The sequence below is a fragment of the Serinus canaria genome, chromosome 3 (assembly GCF_022539315.1).
Source record: "Serinus canaria isolate serCan28SL12 chromosome 3, serCan2020, whole genome shotgun sequence".
In the NCBI taxonomy this organism is placed as follows: Eukaryota; Metazoa; Chordata; class Aves; order Passeriformes; family Fringillidae; genus Serinus; species Serinus canaria.
This window is the reverse complement of record NC_066316.1, coordinates 94,327,522-94,344,666: the sequence shown is the minus strand read 5'-3', so window position 1 is coordinate 94,344,666 and position 17,145 is coordinate 94,327,522. Positions and strand designations below refer to the sequence as shown.

The following is a 17,145-nucleotide window of genomic DNA, read 5'->3' as shown; positions in this document are numbered from 1 at the left end:
ACAACTGGGGCAACCAAAATAGGCAATCCAAATTTAAAGATACAACTTTTATTTTAAAAATTACCAAATATCTTATAATATGAAACAGGGTGCTGATGATAGAGTGGATTACACTAAAACTCCTGTTGCTCTTTATCCTTTTTAAAATATGGTGATCAATTACAGACAGTTAACAATATTCAATATTCATCTAGAGAGCACTTCACTAACACGATATTTGCACAGAATCAAATAGGGTGTGAGGAATCCTGTGAGTCCCTTAGTCCAGCCTCCTCATTAACTTTCTTAAAATACAAATCTTTTCCACAGGAGCACAAAAACTGGACACAGAGGGAGATACCTCAGGTGTGGCCTCAGGAATGCAAGTAGATGAGAATAGATAAGAACAACCATTTCCCTTGACTTGTTAACTACATTATTGCTAACACAGCCCCTTATATGGGACTTTGTCACCAACATGTTCTATGAAAAATCCTTTCCTTAGGATTTTTCCCTCCTGAGAAGGTGAGAGGCCTCAAGAACAAAACGCAAACAATTCTTATCTGCTGCTGTGGAATGCAACAGATGGATCTGTGATTGGTCTCATCTGGTTGTTTCTAATTAATGGCCAATCACAGTCCATCTGTCCAGACTGTCTCGGTCAGACACAAACCTTTTTTATTCATTCCTTTTCTATTCTTAGCTAGCCTTCTGATGAAATCCTTTCTTCTATTCTTTTAGTATAGTTTTAATATAATATATATCATAAAATAATAAACCAAGCCTTCTGAAACGTGGAGTCAAGATTCTTGTCTCTTCTCTCATCCTAAGACCCCTGTGAACAATGCATCAGGACTTCATCACTGAACCTGTGCTCAGCTGACTCCTGCTCAGTGGGGAGTCTGCCAACATCCCCAAGCTCTGCCTGCAGAGCTTGTTCCCTCACTCCAGCACAGTGACACCAAGATATTCTTTTCCTCGGCTCAGTAAAAGAAGGGTTCTGATGAGCCAGTGGTGGTCAACATTATCTGGCACACGAGACTGAGACTTTTGGGACACTGCTGTCCCCACTGTGCTGGCTTGGCAGGAAGGTGGTTTTACCAAAAAGCAGTTCAGAATAAATGACATAGGATGAAAAACAGCCAGGGCTTTCCAAAGTTTACATATGCCAGTCATGAAGTCCATGGTAGCAACCCAGTGTTTTTGCCCTGAAGCTTAATCAACTTTACATGATTATTTCTTGCTTTCAGTTATAAAAGTTTCTCTCTGAAGTTCCCATAATATATTGATATTGTTCCACGTACCACACTGTGTTCTAAAAAGCATAGTGTGCAGAAGGCTACAAGTAAATACAGATCCAAACTAAAAATAAAAGCTTTACAAAATAAATCCTGAGACTTTTGTTTTAAGTGAAACAATCAAAGCAAGCGCCAAGATGGCATCGGATTCATGAGAAAATAAATCCTACAGGCTAAATGACATGCATTTCTCTCTACCATTTCCTCAAAACAGAGAAAAGAAAAAAAGAGACGCAACAAAGCACCTACTCCTGTTAGCTGTCAAGGAGAAGCTTTCCATTTAATACCAAATAATAAGTTTGAAAGGTTTCAAGATGCTATAAAGTTGCTGTAGGGTTTTTATTTTCTTTGTTGGTTTGTATTTCATTTTTCCCTGAGGCCCTAAGACGATTTTAAAACACATGGAGAGGAAATTTCTACATCTTCTATTACTGAAGTTATTCTAGAGCAACTAGAGCAAGAAATTAATATTTGCATTTCCTAAATACTAGAAATTTGTGTTGCACTGCCATCACACTTCTTACTTTGAGATTTGTCTCCCTATCTGTAAATTTGTTTCCTTCAAGCATTTCTGCTAAGGAGCATGAGGCACCATTTTCAATACTCAGTGTCTTTCTATCTCACTTTCATGGTGAAATGATGAATAGATCTGCATTCCTGGTCTCTTCTGGAGTTTGCTTATGGCATTAATTTCTTGTAATAAAATAAACACTATCTTTGTGAGCATGGCAGTCAGAATAACAGATGAGCATTGGTAGACTTTAGGATCTCTTCTTGAAATTGACACCTTTAAACAAGTACTATTAATTAATATTAGTAAGGAAATTTTTCCATACAAGCAGTTTGCTACTATAAAGGTGTTAAATCCAAAGACTTTTCTAAGATAAAAAGTGTTTTCAGTGCCAGCTGAAATGGGAAGAGCTGAACTTTTACTTTACTGGAGGCTAAGAATTCCAGCAAAGCATATATTTATATTTTTTAGTATCTGTGGCATGTGAAGTCTCTTAGACTTATATAGGTATTTTATTATATAGATATTTCTACAAAAATCTAGATGTTGGCTTGACCATAACTCTTTCATCTTTACTACCATGCTGATACAGACAGACAGATTTGATCAGCTTTGCATCTTCCCAGGTCCTGAATCAGTACTCCATCCTGTTTGTATGATTTTTTTTTATGTTTGAGTTAGTTTTTATTGCTTTTGTTACAACATTTTCTTGTGGCTTGTTTATAATACTACACAGCCCTCTTGCTACAATGTCTACTTAGACTGAAGTTTTAAGGACTATGGGTAGATCTGAGTGGAAATTCTCCAAAAGGAAGGATCTGAATTACTTAATCTCTTTGAAATGTCATGTTTGAAGTAATGGGATTTTGTATTGTAAATGTCACAGAACCTCTCACCTTACAAAATGTTTAAATGTGCACATAGAACTGGACTATTGACAGAAACCACGTTAACTCAGAAGATATCAAAACATTAAACACAAACTTGATTGCAATTTATGGTTTTTTTTTTTTTTTTTGGAGGGAACATTTTGATTCCAGTATAGTAACTTAAAAAATTAGAAATACACAATACTTTGGAGCAATTGCAATGGTCAGAATACCAAGAAATATAAAATAACACCTAAATCTAATTAGGTTGTTTTGTAATTGACACCAAAGATACATGGGCTCATAGCTACTGGGTGTGAATTACGTTCATTCCACTCACTATTTCAGTCTCCCATATTCAAAATAAGCATTTTTTCTTCAGTCTCTAAACTCATAATGTTCAAGATGTTATAGGTGTTGTACCTTTATTCAAAGCTTCTGTCAATAAAAATTATTATGCATTACTACCAGTATCAGTTGTAAGGACTAAAAATAGTTGTCTGCATTTCCCCAAACAATAATTCCATAATAAAATTGAAAGACTACAGTGCACAAACTGTGTTCCCCAGCTTCTAAAAGATTACTTTACTTTACTATCTTAAAACAAAAAAAAAAAAAAAACCAAACCCACCCCAAACTGTAATATAAACCACAAATTCCTTTGGGTGAGAAAACTTATTGATATTATTTCTCTGTTAAACTTACAGCACATTTATTGACCAATTCAATCTTCAACAGTCAAAAAATGTTTCCTTTAACAACTAGCAATTAAGAGTATTCACAGCAATAGCATTCTCACTACATTTATATTACCTTACTTCTTACAGAGGAAAATTACATTGATGGATTAGTGAGAAGTCTAGAATAATAGAAGCAGTAGTGCTATATAATAAAGGCAAATGAATAAAAAGTTATTGAATTGCTAACTAATAAAAATGACTAATGACTATATTTATATGTTACATATATAAATATCTTCAGACAGACTCCAATCATATGAACAATGTGAAATACATGAATTCAAGATGATTTTAGTAGTTAATACAAAGTTTAATCTTCCTCTGAGAACAGAAATGACATCTACTAGGTTTCTTATCTTTCCTTTAAAATATTCTGAGGAAATTTTTTTAAATTTTGTTTTGTGGTATTGATAAACATATTTCACGTGCCCAGCGTGCAGTATTTTCAGCCATTCCTTTATATGGCAGGAAAATATTTATCCCAATCTCTCTTGTTTCTGTTAATAGATATGGTGTTACCAGAATTTAAAATATATGAAAAAAATATTCTTGTGGCATTAAGTCATAGCCTAAAGACTTCCTCTGAAAAAAACATTTAAAAGTCAAGTGAAATGAAAAGCCAAAGGCAAGTTGCCTTACCTTTCACAAGAACAACAAATGAGACTCAAACAGATACACGTGATCTTGGCCATCTCATGACACAGGAGTGTGCTGAAAGTATGCCTCTTTTTGGGGGCAAAGCTACCAGAAAACTCAACTGAAGTACAGAAGAATTTAAACCGCACAGTTTAACCACAAAGGAAATAATACAGCCTAATACGATTAGATTAGATCAGATTTTATCTAAGGCACACAAAAAAGTATACTACAAACAACTTGGTCTATGTAAGGCATTTCTAATGAAAAAATTAATTTTCAACAAAGTGCTGGCATGCCATACTTTGTAATATTCTGTATTTTTTTTTTAATTAAAGGAAAAAAAAGAGGGTCTTTAGTAAATATGTGACTCTTAACCTTATAGGAGACAAGCCCAACCTTATAAAATACAAGATTTTTCTTGTTCTAAGGTTATATGAATGTTCCTTACACCACCAGGAAAAGAATGCTGAAAATATATGAAAAAATCTTGAATATCAGGGAGAAGTAAAGTGAATGAGGTCAGAGGAAATATCCACACATGCAGATGGCAGTTTACCATGTCAGAACAGCAAGAGTAGTTGAATTTACAGGTACTATATATAGCTAAATAATACTATATATTTTTAAAAATCAGAGTATAGTAACAAAAGTATATTAAGTTCACAGCCAACTGCAGGAATTCCACTGGTAAAAAAAGATGGTTTTATGCCAGGGAAATGAATGATTGAAGAAAGCAGAGCATGCATTTCCTGTGAGCTGATAGACAATCTTTAATAACTTTTCAAAAGGCATAACATTCTGCATATTTAAAAAGTTATGTCAAAAGCCACAGAGTATAGGTAATTTCTGATAGAAAGAATTGTATAGACCTCTCTGAACGTAATTAAGGCAGGAAGTAGGGAAAAAACATCTTTCATACAGCCGATCTAGCTGAGGAGAAGGCACACAGCTGTATATGTGATGCTATAGATGATAGTACCAATACTTCAGCAACACTAACTTAGAAAGTAATCTGGCTGTTCTGATGCCAGAGCATCTTTGCAAGACCAACTGAAATAACTTAGTGGATAAAAAACATAATGAAGCCTTGCAACAAAACACAGTTATGAGAAAGAACATGCAGGAGACACGTTACAAGTTATGACAGACTCATGGACTCGTGTAGTACAGAAAAAACAGGCATGCTGTCAACTCATGCATGCAAAGAGGCTCCCAATAAATGTTCAAGGTATGGTAAAATTAGGAAATCAGTCAGAAGGGGAATGAATTTGGGCTCACGCCAATGGCTTTAGACTGATGGCTTCAATGTAAAAGAGAACAGAGAAGTGTAGATATGGTTGAAAGTAGGATTTTTATCTAGACTGATCAGGGGTTTCATTTAATGCAAAGCAGATATTTGATTTTAGAGAGTAAATACAGAAGAGATATATTGGATGCTATGTATATATGAGCATGGGGAAATGCAAAAAAAGGATACAAGTTGGATAATAGTAAAAATACATACACGCATTTCACAGTACATGGTAAGTGCAGTCTGGTGTCCCTCAGGCACAAAAACCCCACTTTTAGTAAGAATATGGGAAACTCCTCATCCGCAGTTAACCTCAAGGCAGTATCCCATTAATGCTCATATAGCTGTTTTTGTTGGTTCACCATAACAAGCAAGGAGCACTTACTTTAGAAGTAAAGTATCATGGGATGGTGGTAGGATTTATGGCATTATTTCATATTCCTTCAGAGTGTATACAACAATAATAAAAAACCCACTAATAATTTAAGAGTGGAATATATACTAAATATATATGGGAGTGGGATACATCACAAGAGAATATGTCTACCTGAGACTAAAGCAGAAAGCACTAAGTTCTTTAAATCTTACACAAAAAACCTATCTGTGATGGGTTGATCTAGGGCCAGCAGCCAAGCACCCACACTACAATTCACCCCTCCAGCCCTCTCCAGAGGCATAGCAGAGAGGATACAAAGAAGAAAAAACCTCATAAACACAAATAAAGGTAGTTGAATAAACAAAGAGAAGAGGGAAAAAACCCAACTAACTAAATTACAACAAAACAAGTAATGCAAACACAACCACTCAATCTCTCACAAGCAGAACGATGTCCTGTCAGTCTCCAAGAAACGCCTCGCTTTCCCTAAGCCCTCTCTGCTCAGTTTTTATTGCTGAGCAAAGATGCTACACAGCATGGAATATTCCTTTGGCCAGTTTGGTTCATTGGTCCTACTTGTGCCTCCTCTTAAATTCTCACCTACCCTGGCCCTATTTACTGTGCAGGAGCAGACCAAGAAAAAGAGAAAGCCTTGATGGTGTGCAAGACCTGGTCAGCAACAACCACTATACTGGTGTGCTATTAATATTGCTTTAGTCACAAATCAAAGCACAGCACCTCATGGACTACTATAAAGAAGATGAGCTCCAACTCAGACAGACCCAGTACAAAGCTGAAGGCGTTTTACTTCAAAGAATACTCAAAATGCACTCTTTCGGGAACTGGAATCCCTTGGGATTTCTCCATCTAATGTGTAAAGTACACAGCACAGGAATGAAAGCTCTTCAAACTATCAAAGTGGTAACTGAAGTCAGAGGTTTAAATGTTCAATTCTCTTCCATTTATCCTTTAAATTTGAGAACACTGATGATAAGTTGATGCCTAAATGTGAACACTGAGATTTTTACTTAATTCACTGAATGTCTAAGCCTTGAATGGTTGCAGGTCTGTGACAGATTGGACAGGAGTGGACAGCATGAACTTGTCAGTAGAAGTAGGGAGGAAAAAAGTGGTGGAGGAAGTGATGAGACACTAAGTAGAAGAGAATTCAAAGAAAGTCTGTGAAAGATGCTAAAACTTTTCTGGACAATTTATTATTCACCTGTGATTCTTTAACACAAAGTCTGGGAGAGGAGCTGCCAACTGCCTTAGAAGATGAATTGCTGTAAGTTAAAGCAGCATATCCTTTCCTACTAGAAAAATAATGCTTTTCAGGTCATTTTGAGGAAACAGGTGAAAAATCTGGCATAGGTCAAGAAAGGTATTTACATGAATTTTTGTTACCTTCTCATAGCAGGTGACCTGTATATTGATTCTTAAATAAAGATTCCAATTATCTCCTTAATATGTATTAAAGGCCAATAAAAATAGGGCAACCCATAAACACCATGGAAAATGATGTCAGTGAGTGAACTCCGGTTCTGATTCATGTGGAGAACTATGGACTGCTTGGCCTACAACTACTGGTAGATTTGAGACAGTTGTACCACAGGAAGGTCTGCAGAAAAAGCTTATGTATGCTGCAATGTGTAAAACTTTCCCAAGCTTATTATTTATTGAAGCTTTATTAAACTTCATTTTTGCTTTTATATTTCCTGAAGCCCAGTAAAATAGCCTCTGACATCCTATTCAACAGTTACTTTATCAACCATTAGTTATGTCTCTGAGATGCAAAAAAATCTATGATCCAAAACACAGTATTTTTTACCATGTACTTTGCCAAAATCTCATCAAGGTGAGTTTCTTTATGACACTGATAAAAGCATACCTATATGACATGATAGCAGAGGAATGATGATTATGCACTGTGTTATCATTTATAACGAAAAAGGAAAGTTAATTGACAATATTAGAATTGGGGAATATAGATATTAGGTATACAGAAGGAAATGTAGTAGCTTCAAAATTCATTCACATACACCAGGATTAACTTTTGTGCCAGCTGCTGATGCTAACAGAATTCCCAAGATACAACAGATTATAGAAAAGTATTTGTAGGAGCTTTACCTTATCTTTGGTAATCACCACGAATACCATTAATCTTAGGAGAAGATGAACTGCATAGCTTTTAATAAGAATAATTTCATATCTCCACTCAATTCTTCTAAAGCCAACAATCCACAGCAAAACACTATGTACAGCTAAGTAACCCAGTGCCTCCCCTTTGAGATTACAAACCTTAATTTATCTGTTCCGGTTTTGTACCTGGAGATTCGAGCCATCGACAGAGGAACTGATAAGGTGTCTAGCCAGCGCTTCTCGTATTTTGGTTCATTAGCTATGGGTGAAGAAGGTGATGATGGAGCCTGTGCAGAATAAATGAGAAACAGTAGGAGAGCTTATAAAACAATATAGTGAAAACCCATGAATATGCATCTCTGGCTCTGTTTGTCTCAGAAGTGAATAATAATCATCACCATAAAAGTATTCAAGAAACTCAGGATGGGGTAGGGAAATGAAAACCCGTATGTTACCCATCTTGATATTTTGCTCTTGATGCAATTTCAGTATTACTTTAACATTAAACACAGCTAAATTTTTGTTAATATTAATAACTGATACTAGAAAAGAAAGAGTTTTCATTCATAAATGCCATGATTTTTTTCTAAATGCAGCATAGTATACATTTGTAGTTTAAATTCATTTGTTCTGTATAACTCTTCTGCATCCTTCTATCATCAGAGAAAAGGATATAATATCCTAATTAAATACTACACTAGAACATTCATTTGTGCATTGTGCTCTTATATAATTTCAGAGTAGATTTAAAATTCTAATTCTTGTGTTATCATACTATAGATGGATGACTTTTGAAATTTTATCCTTGAAGTCTTTCTTCAAATGCCTCTACTAGAAAGGCAAGAGTTGAGCATTTCACTCTTTTATAAAGATTTCAGTAAAATTTACACAAAGTTAGCTGAGAAAGATTTACAGACATACATATTTAGGTGAAAGTTAGGCATTTGTGCTCTTTCTGAACCAAAATTACTTATCCCGCACTGTGCAGAGAACTTTCCAGTAGAAAACAGAGTTGAAAGTTAGTTATTTTTATAAGAGCTGTAAATAAGCACTGAGTAGTATTTATGAAAGCAAAGAAACCACAGAAATACCCAAATTCAATTCTGTTCTGCCACGTGTTCAAAAGCCATAAAAATTACACATAATAAAAAGCATTCTGGGAATTGCCTATTTCTTTTTCTCGCTCATAAGGATTTAGGATTACTTTTTCCCTCCTAAAGCCCCTTAAGTCAACCAGGGCTTACCTATGTACTTCTTTAAATAAATCAAAACAGTGAGTTTCAAATTCTAACAGGATGACTGAGACTTAATGACAGAAGTATTATTTCCTTGTAAAAGAAAAATTTGCAATGAAATTGCTGGAGTTGGTAGCCCAAAGGAATGTTTTAGACAGAAATCATTTTGGGGACAGGAATTTAGAGCATTTGCTACCCCCTAGAACCAAACAGGTCTCATTTGTCTGAGGTCTCCTGGTGTTTTTGCAGTACGAGTATTTCACAATCAAGTCCACAGACTAATTTTACTTTATGAAATTGGACACAAAAGGCTAAGGTGTCTGTAAAATTTGGAATAAATTTATTAGTATCACAATGAAGAATCTGACACATATTACAGAATTCTGCATGAACTAAAATAATTGACAAAACCCCATGCAATCTGAAGTTGAAAAGGACCAACATAATCTATCATTGTCTGTCTGGAAACCAAAATGTCTAGGAATAAAACAGAAGGTAGCTTATTGCAGTCAAATATAAATACTTGATTATGAACACTGAATCCAAGAATGAAAAAACAAAGGAACATATAAATTCCTGAAACAACATCATCATCTATTGTTCCCCACTCTCTAAACTCTCAAGATGCAAAAAACATCTAGACAATTTAAACATAAAAATATTTTTCTTATGAACTATTACTTTTACTTCTTTTATCGGGTTATTGAACAACCTGATAAATATTCTGTAATTTTCTAGATAATTTAAGAGCATTTGGCACAAAAAAAAAAAAAAAAAAAAAAAAAACAAACCAAAAAAAACCCCCAAAAAACCCACCAAAACCAAAAACCAAAGAGTAGGTCACAGAGGCAATTTAATGTTTTCATTTGAGTCCCTTACACTTCAATCAAATGCTTCATTAGGGTATTAGCATAAAGAAAAAGTATCTCAGTGCAAGAAAAAGCTAGTATTTTAGAAAATGTACATCACAGCTATCAATTAGGTTGTTGAATTGAAGGGGAAAATTGGCCAACATCACTTGGTCAAAAATCTATTAACCCTAAAGCTATAAAATGCAACATAGAAAAATTCATGTCAAAATACTAAACTGTTAAAACTGCTGTGAACTCCTAAAGCAAATGGGTCTTCCCCCAGACAATTTCAAAGATTTGATATTTGAAACATACACTAGAAAGAGGATTTTTTTTTCCACTGTTCCCAACTACTTATGTCTGCAGAAACCCTACTGCACAATCTGAACATTAATGGCCAAGAACAACAAAAGGGTATGAAGGGGTCAAGCTAGTCTAAGTTTCAAATATGTATTTCTTATGAAGCCATACTCTAGTAACCAGTTTATGGTAGAGCATAAAGTTGGAATTACCCCTCTTCTTCTTCTTAAGGACAAAACAGGGAATCTGTAAGACCATTGCATTGAAACAAAATACTATCATAGGACCAGCAGCTCATTTTGTTCTATTTAACCTATAATCTATTAACCATTCAATCTGAGATTCCTTGGCATGTTCTCTTCAAAACACATGGACAAAAATAAGAAACTGAGAAGGAAGCAAGTAAAAAAAACAAGAGAAAGGGCTGTGGAAGAAGCTCATTATACTGAAAGAGAGATAAAAGAACTGCTAAAAATATAATAGATAAGTGTATAGCAAGGCACATGAAGAAAAGCAATATTAGCTTTTCCCACACTGTAATGGCATATGAACAGGTGATTACAACTCAAAATTTTGATCTTGAAATTTAGATATTAAACAGAATTTTTTCAACAATTAGATTAATAAAGATTCATTAGTCTGGAAAAGAAGCTGCTCAGGGAATTGTATGACTGAGATATGTAAAAAAATAAGTAACAGAGAAAGGGGTTAAGAAACAGTGGTTCACTTGGCATTTTCACATAAGAAGAAGGGGTATTGATTAGAAGTAAAAGATGTAGGATAAAACCAGAGAATGAATGTGTTAGTCTATATAAGAAACTGGTTCCAGAAGCGGATATGTCAGAAGTCACCAGAGGTGCAGGAAATCTGTACATATTCCCTCTGTTCTTGCATTCTCCTGAGGGCATCTTCTGGGAACAAGCTCTTTGGCTGGATGGTTCTTTGGTCTGACCCAGTGTAGTGAGCTGGCTGACCTTCAAGGCATTTCTCCACTAAACAGCTGCTGCTGCTCATCTTGAAAACTCTTCACATCATTCCTCCAAAGCACTAAAATAGAGATCTCTGTAATCACAGCTTTTATGCTGTCGATCATTTTATACCTTCAGTTTTCTGCTGAGGTCACCAACAATGTTGCCAATTAATGCCAATTTGCTTGTAACACCTGCCCATTAAGAAATGGATTGAACACAAAAACCTCGTTTTTGACAGAACAGTGAACAAGAATCAAGTTTTAATGACACATAATCACTACCTACCTGGGACAGCTGTGTACTGTTGAGGTGGAGGAGGGCCTAACTCCGTCTCCCATTAGCAATCACTGACCTATGAATGACACTGTAGGCAAGTGTTTTAGTGCTTTCTTAAACAATTATGTAACTACTCATTATGGTGCAACCAAAAAGTCTTCCAAGAGGTAGAATAAGTCCAGAAAGTCCACCACAAACAGGAAACATGTCTCTATAATTCAGTTTCCACTAAGAGCTTAGGAAGGAAGAGAAAAGATACCAGCTGGCTGGGTCTGTCAATTTTTTCCTCTTTTTGTGACATATAATTTGCAGAGTTTGGGAAACTCGTTTTTTTCACCTTTCTTTTAAACTGTCATTGATTTTAAAGAAAAATATCATTTCATTGAAAGAAAGTCTTTCTGAACCTTCTCCAGTAATTTAATTTCCAGCTGCTGCTAGAGCCCTACCCTGAAAGTAGCCACAGTGTTATTTTAAGTTGACACAGCTTTTTCATTAAACATGGGCTTCAGGAAGGGTGAAGCTGGGTTAATTTACTTGGAATCAGAAATACTCAGGGTAACATTATTCAGCAAGATTAAGCTTGGTTTGAAATGTATTTTTAATCTCGTATTACAGTGTCTGCTTTGCAGAAAGGCAAATGATGCCCCATCTTTGGAAGTATCCAAGGTCAGGCTGAATGGGGCTTTGACCAGCAATCATCCTGAGTGCTACCACGTGGCACATGCAGAACAACCAGCTGATCAGGTACAGCCAGCATGGGCTTAGGAAAGACAGGTCCTACTTGACCTGCCTGATCTTCTATTACAAAACCTAGTGGACAAGGGACAGGCTCTGCATGTTATCTACTTGGACTTCAGTAAGCTTTTGCTACTGCCTCCCACGGCATTCTCTTGGAAAAGCTGGCAGCCAATGGCTTAGAGAGGCGCACCCATCAGTGGGTAAAATCTGTCTGGATGGCTGGGCCCAGAGAGTGCTGGTGAATGGAGTTACATCCACCAGGGAGCCAGTCACAAGCTGTGATCCCCAGGGCTCAGTATTTGGGCCAGTCCTGTTTAACATCTTTATTGGTGGTCTGGAGGAGGGGATCAAGTGTACCTCCAGTCAGTTTGCAGAGGACACCAAGCGGGGTGGGAGCATTATCTGCTGGAAGGTAGAAGGAACTGCAGAGGGATCTGGACAGACTCTATCCATGGTATGAGATTCAACAAGGCCAAGTGCCAAATCATCCACATGGGTCATGATGGTCCCCTGCAGTTCAACAGGCTGTGGGTAGAGTCACTGGGATGGTGGAAAAGAACCAGGATGTCCTGGTTGACAGCTGAACATGACCCTGTGTGTGCCTGGTTGACTATGAAGGCCAATGATGGAGAAAAGGTGGCTCTGGGGCATCCTTATCACTCTCCACAACTACCTGAAAGGATGCTGTAGCCAAGCAGGGTTGGTCTACTCTCTCAAATAACAAGTGATAGAACAAGAGGAAATGGCCTCAGTTTCACTAGGAGAGATTTAGGTTGGATATTAGGGAAAACTTTTTCACAGAAGGGTTGTTAAGCATTGGAGCAGGCTGCCCAGGGAAATGATTGAGTCACTGCCCTTGGAGATATTTAAAAGATATGTAAAGAGGACATGTAGAGACATTGTTTGGCGCTAGACTCGGCCATTCTTGGTTAATCTCAGGTTGGGATTCATGATCATAGAAATCTTTTCCAACCTAAATGTGTCTATGATTATACCATTTTATGAAATAAGAATCAAGTGTGACATCTATTAGGAAACAATATAACCTTTTACTGATAGTTTGGAATTTATAAATGTTCTGCTTTAGAGGATTTAATATTTCAAAGTACATCATTAAATCCTTGATCCTACTCTGTAAATTTATATTTTTACAAAGTACATGTAAGAGGTATGACTAATCTTGATTATTGCCTTTGTCAACACTGGTTCAAAAAAAGTAATATAATGATGATGCTGTTATTTATTTCTCAAAGTAATTTTTGCTGTTTCCATTTTAGTGAGCATTGCTGAGAATTTCTGAAAAGAATATAAAATATCTCTCTGTAAAATATATATATGAAAATGTTAGCAACATTAACATATTTAATATTTATATATTGATAAATTTTCCTTGTAAAAAACCTCTGAGGCTTAAAATACAGAAACCAAAAATCATTGAGTATCTCAAGTTGAGGGGGTCCATAAGGATCACTCAAATCCCTGATCCTCAAAGGACTACCTAAAATTAAATTAAATCATATGAATAAGAGTGTCTTTCAGACATGCCCTAAACTCTGAAATGCTAAAATAGCTTGGCATAGCTTCATTGCCTTAAGCTATAATGGAAAACATTGGCCAGTAAGTTTCAGTGGATTTCATGACAATCTCTTAGATTAGAAAATACTAGCTTTCATGCATCTTTTTGGTGCCAACTGGAATGTGTTTTGTCAAAGCTCCCTTACTAAAAATGTTTCAGCATACTCAAAAAAAAAAAAAAAAAAATAGCTTTCAATATAATATACTTTTCAAATAGACAGACTTACTTTACACTTATTCTGAAAACAGAGAATTAGTGTTACATAATTTCTTGCAACAACACCCAGCAACATTCAACTCAGTGAATTCAATGTGGTCTCTCTACACAGTTTTTAGTCCAGTCTGTGATGGAAAGGTATGTATATATACATACATATATAGGTAGGTTGATTTTCTCTGTATCAATTAACCTATCTGACCTACGTATGGCTGAGTGTTTGCTAATACTTATTACAGGGACAGATGGAAAGCAGGGACTTTTTGTTCATTGGAGAAGAAAACATGACTGCTCCATTTAGCAATAAGAATCTCACATTAAATTACTTTAATAATTTAACAACACAAATACCAAATTTATAGCCAGGAGTAGAGACATGAATGAAACTCTTATGATGCCCAGACAATATAACAAATTATGGTGATATCTACTGTAGATAAGAGTCAGAGCTTTCAACTTGTCTCAGAATTCAGAGGGATTTAATTACGCTATCAAAATACCTGTGCATCCTTTGATGCGGCATGAATTCAGAAAAGGGTCTGTATTTATTTATTTTTAATGGAATTCATAGATGCAGGTGCACAATTCTGTGACAGTTTTAAGAAGACAGTAATTATCTGGTAAAGTATGCATCACCAACACATTTAATAGATAAAGGCTTCTATAGAGCAAACATGCTCTTTCAGGTGAAGTAACAATTTGGAGTTGTAATATGATGTCTTCAAAATTCACTGAAAGCACCTTTTAATTACAAAGCTCTATCTACAATATTTTAATTGACAGATGTTTAATTAAATGGGAGGAAGGTGAAAAAGCATGTGAAAAACTCCTCCTTTCCTATCAGAGAAAATAAATACTTTTAATTCTAATGCTGCATCAGATACATGCTTTTGAAATATAATGATTGTTCTTTAGGACATGTAATTGTTTTAATTAATACATGAGTTTACAGACACTGAGCACCTATATATGATGTTTACATAAAGCCTGTATAGCAGAACATGTTAGGAACTTACACTGCCTTATTCACTGCAATAGCTATGTATTTAAATCAATTGGACTACTATTCTATCAGTGAGGAACAAATGAAAACCCTTTCAATTATATAAATTTCTCTAGAGGTGATTTACAATGGAAATATTAATGAATATTTCATTACATCTGTGCTGCTAGGTGCTAATACATTATTATTTTTTTAATGAACCAATGGCGTAAAAGCCTGAGTAAGATATTTTTAGAGAATATGTATGGACTATTTGTCAGAATCTTGCATCTTTTTCTTTAATTTGTTTCCCTTGAGCTGGTATGTAATTGGTTTTTGAGTAACCTAAACAACCTTGCCTGGAACACCTTTCCAGATATATTCTTCCTTTGGGGATAGGGGACAGGGACCAGTGCAGTTTATATTAAATCTCAGCACAAAAAGTAGAAAGCAATTATGACTGCTCAAAAATCACAATAGCAGTAAGAAATCAAAACCCAACATTAAATGTATATAAGGAAAAGATACAATGTTGAAATCATTATAGTTTTACACTATAAATGCAAGTGTACCCAAATTTCAGCTGTTTGACACAGCTTTTGGCAGTGTCTTGTATCTCCAAATGGGGCACGCTGTCCTTGCTTAGTAAAATTAGCTCAAGGTTAGGGAAACTGAATTTCACACAGTCTGCACACCCCTGAGGATAAATCTGAGCTATGACTCTTGCTTCTCTCTCTGAGATCAGTGTCATTTTGTTGCTGCAGCTTGTGGAAAGACACTGGATGCAGCTTAGAGGGAGAACTTGTTACTTCAATTTTACTCTCAGTTTTCTCTATAAGCCACGTACACTTGTACCTGGACTGCCAGAGTTCACCTATGCTAACATCAAATTTAGAAACATTTTCCTTTTTGCTGCTGCTGCTGAAAACTTGAAATGAGAAAATTAATAAGAACTGTAAAAAACCAATGTATTCAAATGCAAGGGCTATGTATGGGGGAAATATATCTGCAATTAAGAACTAAAACCAACAAACAAGAATTTCTGTGCAGAAGAAACTATCAAGCTGATCAATCAAATTTTAAATACTGGAAGAAATAACTCTGCTGGAAGGATTCGCAGTGACTGTGGGCATTAATAAAAGGAAAGAATATGACTTTTAAAGATAGTTTTTATTCTCTTCATTAATGTCATAGGGAAAGTCCCAATCAAGTCTAATTACAATTAGAAAAACACAGTACTTCTGTACAGCTAAATCTAAACAAACATTTCAATCCAAAAGATTTTCCTTACAACTCTGTTGTAGTGAAGTAGGAAGGTGCTATTTAAAAGTTTTCTTCCAGCTTCTATTGCTAGGATTTCTAAGAGGTATCATTAGAAACAGAAAATCTGGATTATCTTTCACTGAGTCATTATAATCATTTCATATTTTTTAATTGAGGAAAAAGTTATTTGCAGTGTGTTCATAAAGGACTTCAGCACAACAGAAGTCCAAACGACTGGAGTGCAGCTGGCTGTGTTTATCTGTTTTACCTTTCTCTTCAGCAAAAAATGGAAGACATGGTGACAATTAATGAGAGTAACCATTGTTTTCCTCTATGGGAGATATTTTTTGTATTTATTACACTAATCATTTTATGAATTTACATTGCCAAATGACACTGTGAACTGGAAGTCAATTCAAAGTTTACCATGCTTTCATACTACATGAGAAAATAAATGGATTTTCAGATCAAGAGTTGGCAGAAGCAACTGAAACCATGAACACATGAAATCACTCCAATAGAAAAAATATTGAACTGAAATTTGGAAGTTTCTCCTCTTAAAGCAAGCTACAGGATGAAAAAAAATAAAGAATAAAATTAGCTTTAAAAATGGTGTGTTTATATTAAAAAGGAAGACACTACAGGAATATTCAAAAAAGCAAGATTATTGAAGCTTTCATACATAGGACATCCATTCAATCTCAATTCAATGTTCTGGTCATACATTCCCCAAGGGTGTCCACGTTTCTGTCTTGAATCCTCTTCCCTTTTTACCATTTAGTGCTTGGGATTGAGTCATATCATTCTCTCACTCTGGAACTAGGAGTAACGTGGACATTAAAGATGTAGCATGCTACTGGTCCCATCAAGAGCTGAGCAATTGTATTTTTTTCTT

At 35.4% G+C, this 17,145-nt stretch overlaps 1 protein-coding gene across 1 annotated transcript in view; it reads right to left on the bottom strand.

Annotated features, from left to right (window-relative positions):
- SNTG2 (syntrophin gamma 2) overlaps window positions 1-17,145 on the bottom strand; it is a 213,572-nt gene that overhangs the window by 56,794 nt on the left and 139,633 nt on the right. Inside the window, exon 9 of the mRNA XM_050972453.1 lies at window positions 8,002-8,129. Coding sequence (XP_050828410.1) covers window positions 8,002-8,129 — 128 coding nt within the window. The remainder of the gene's footprint in view (window positions 1-8,001; window positions 8,130-17,145) is intronic.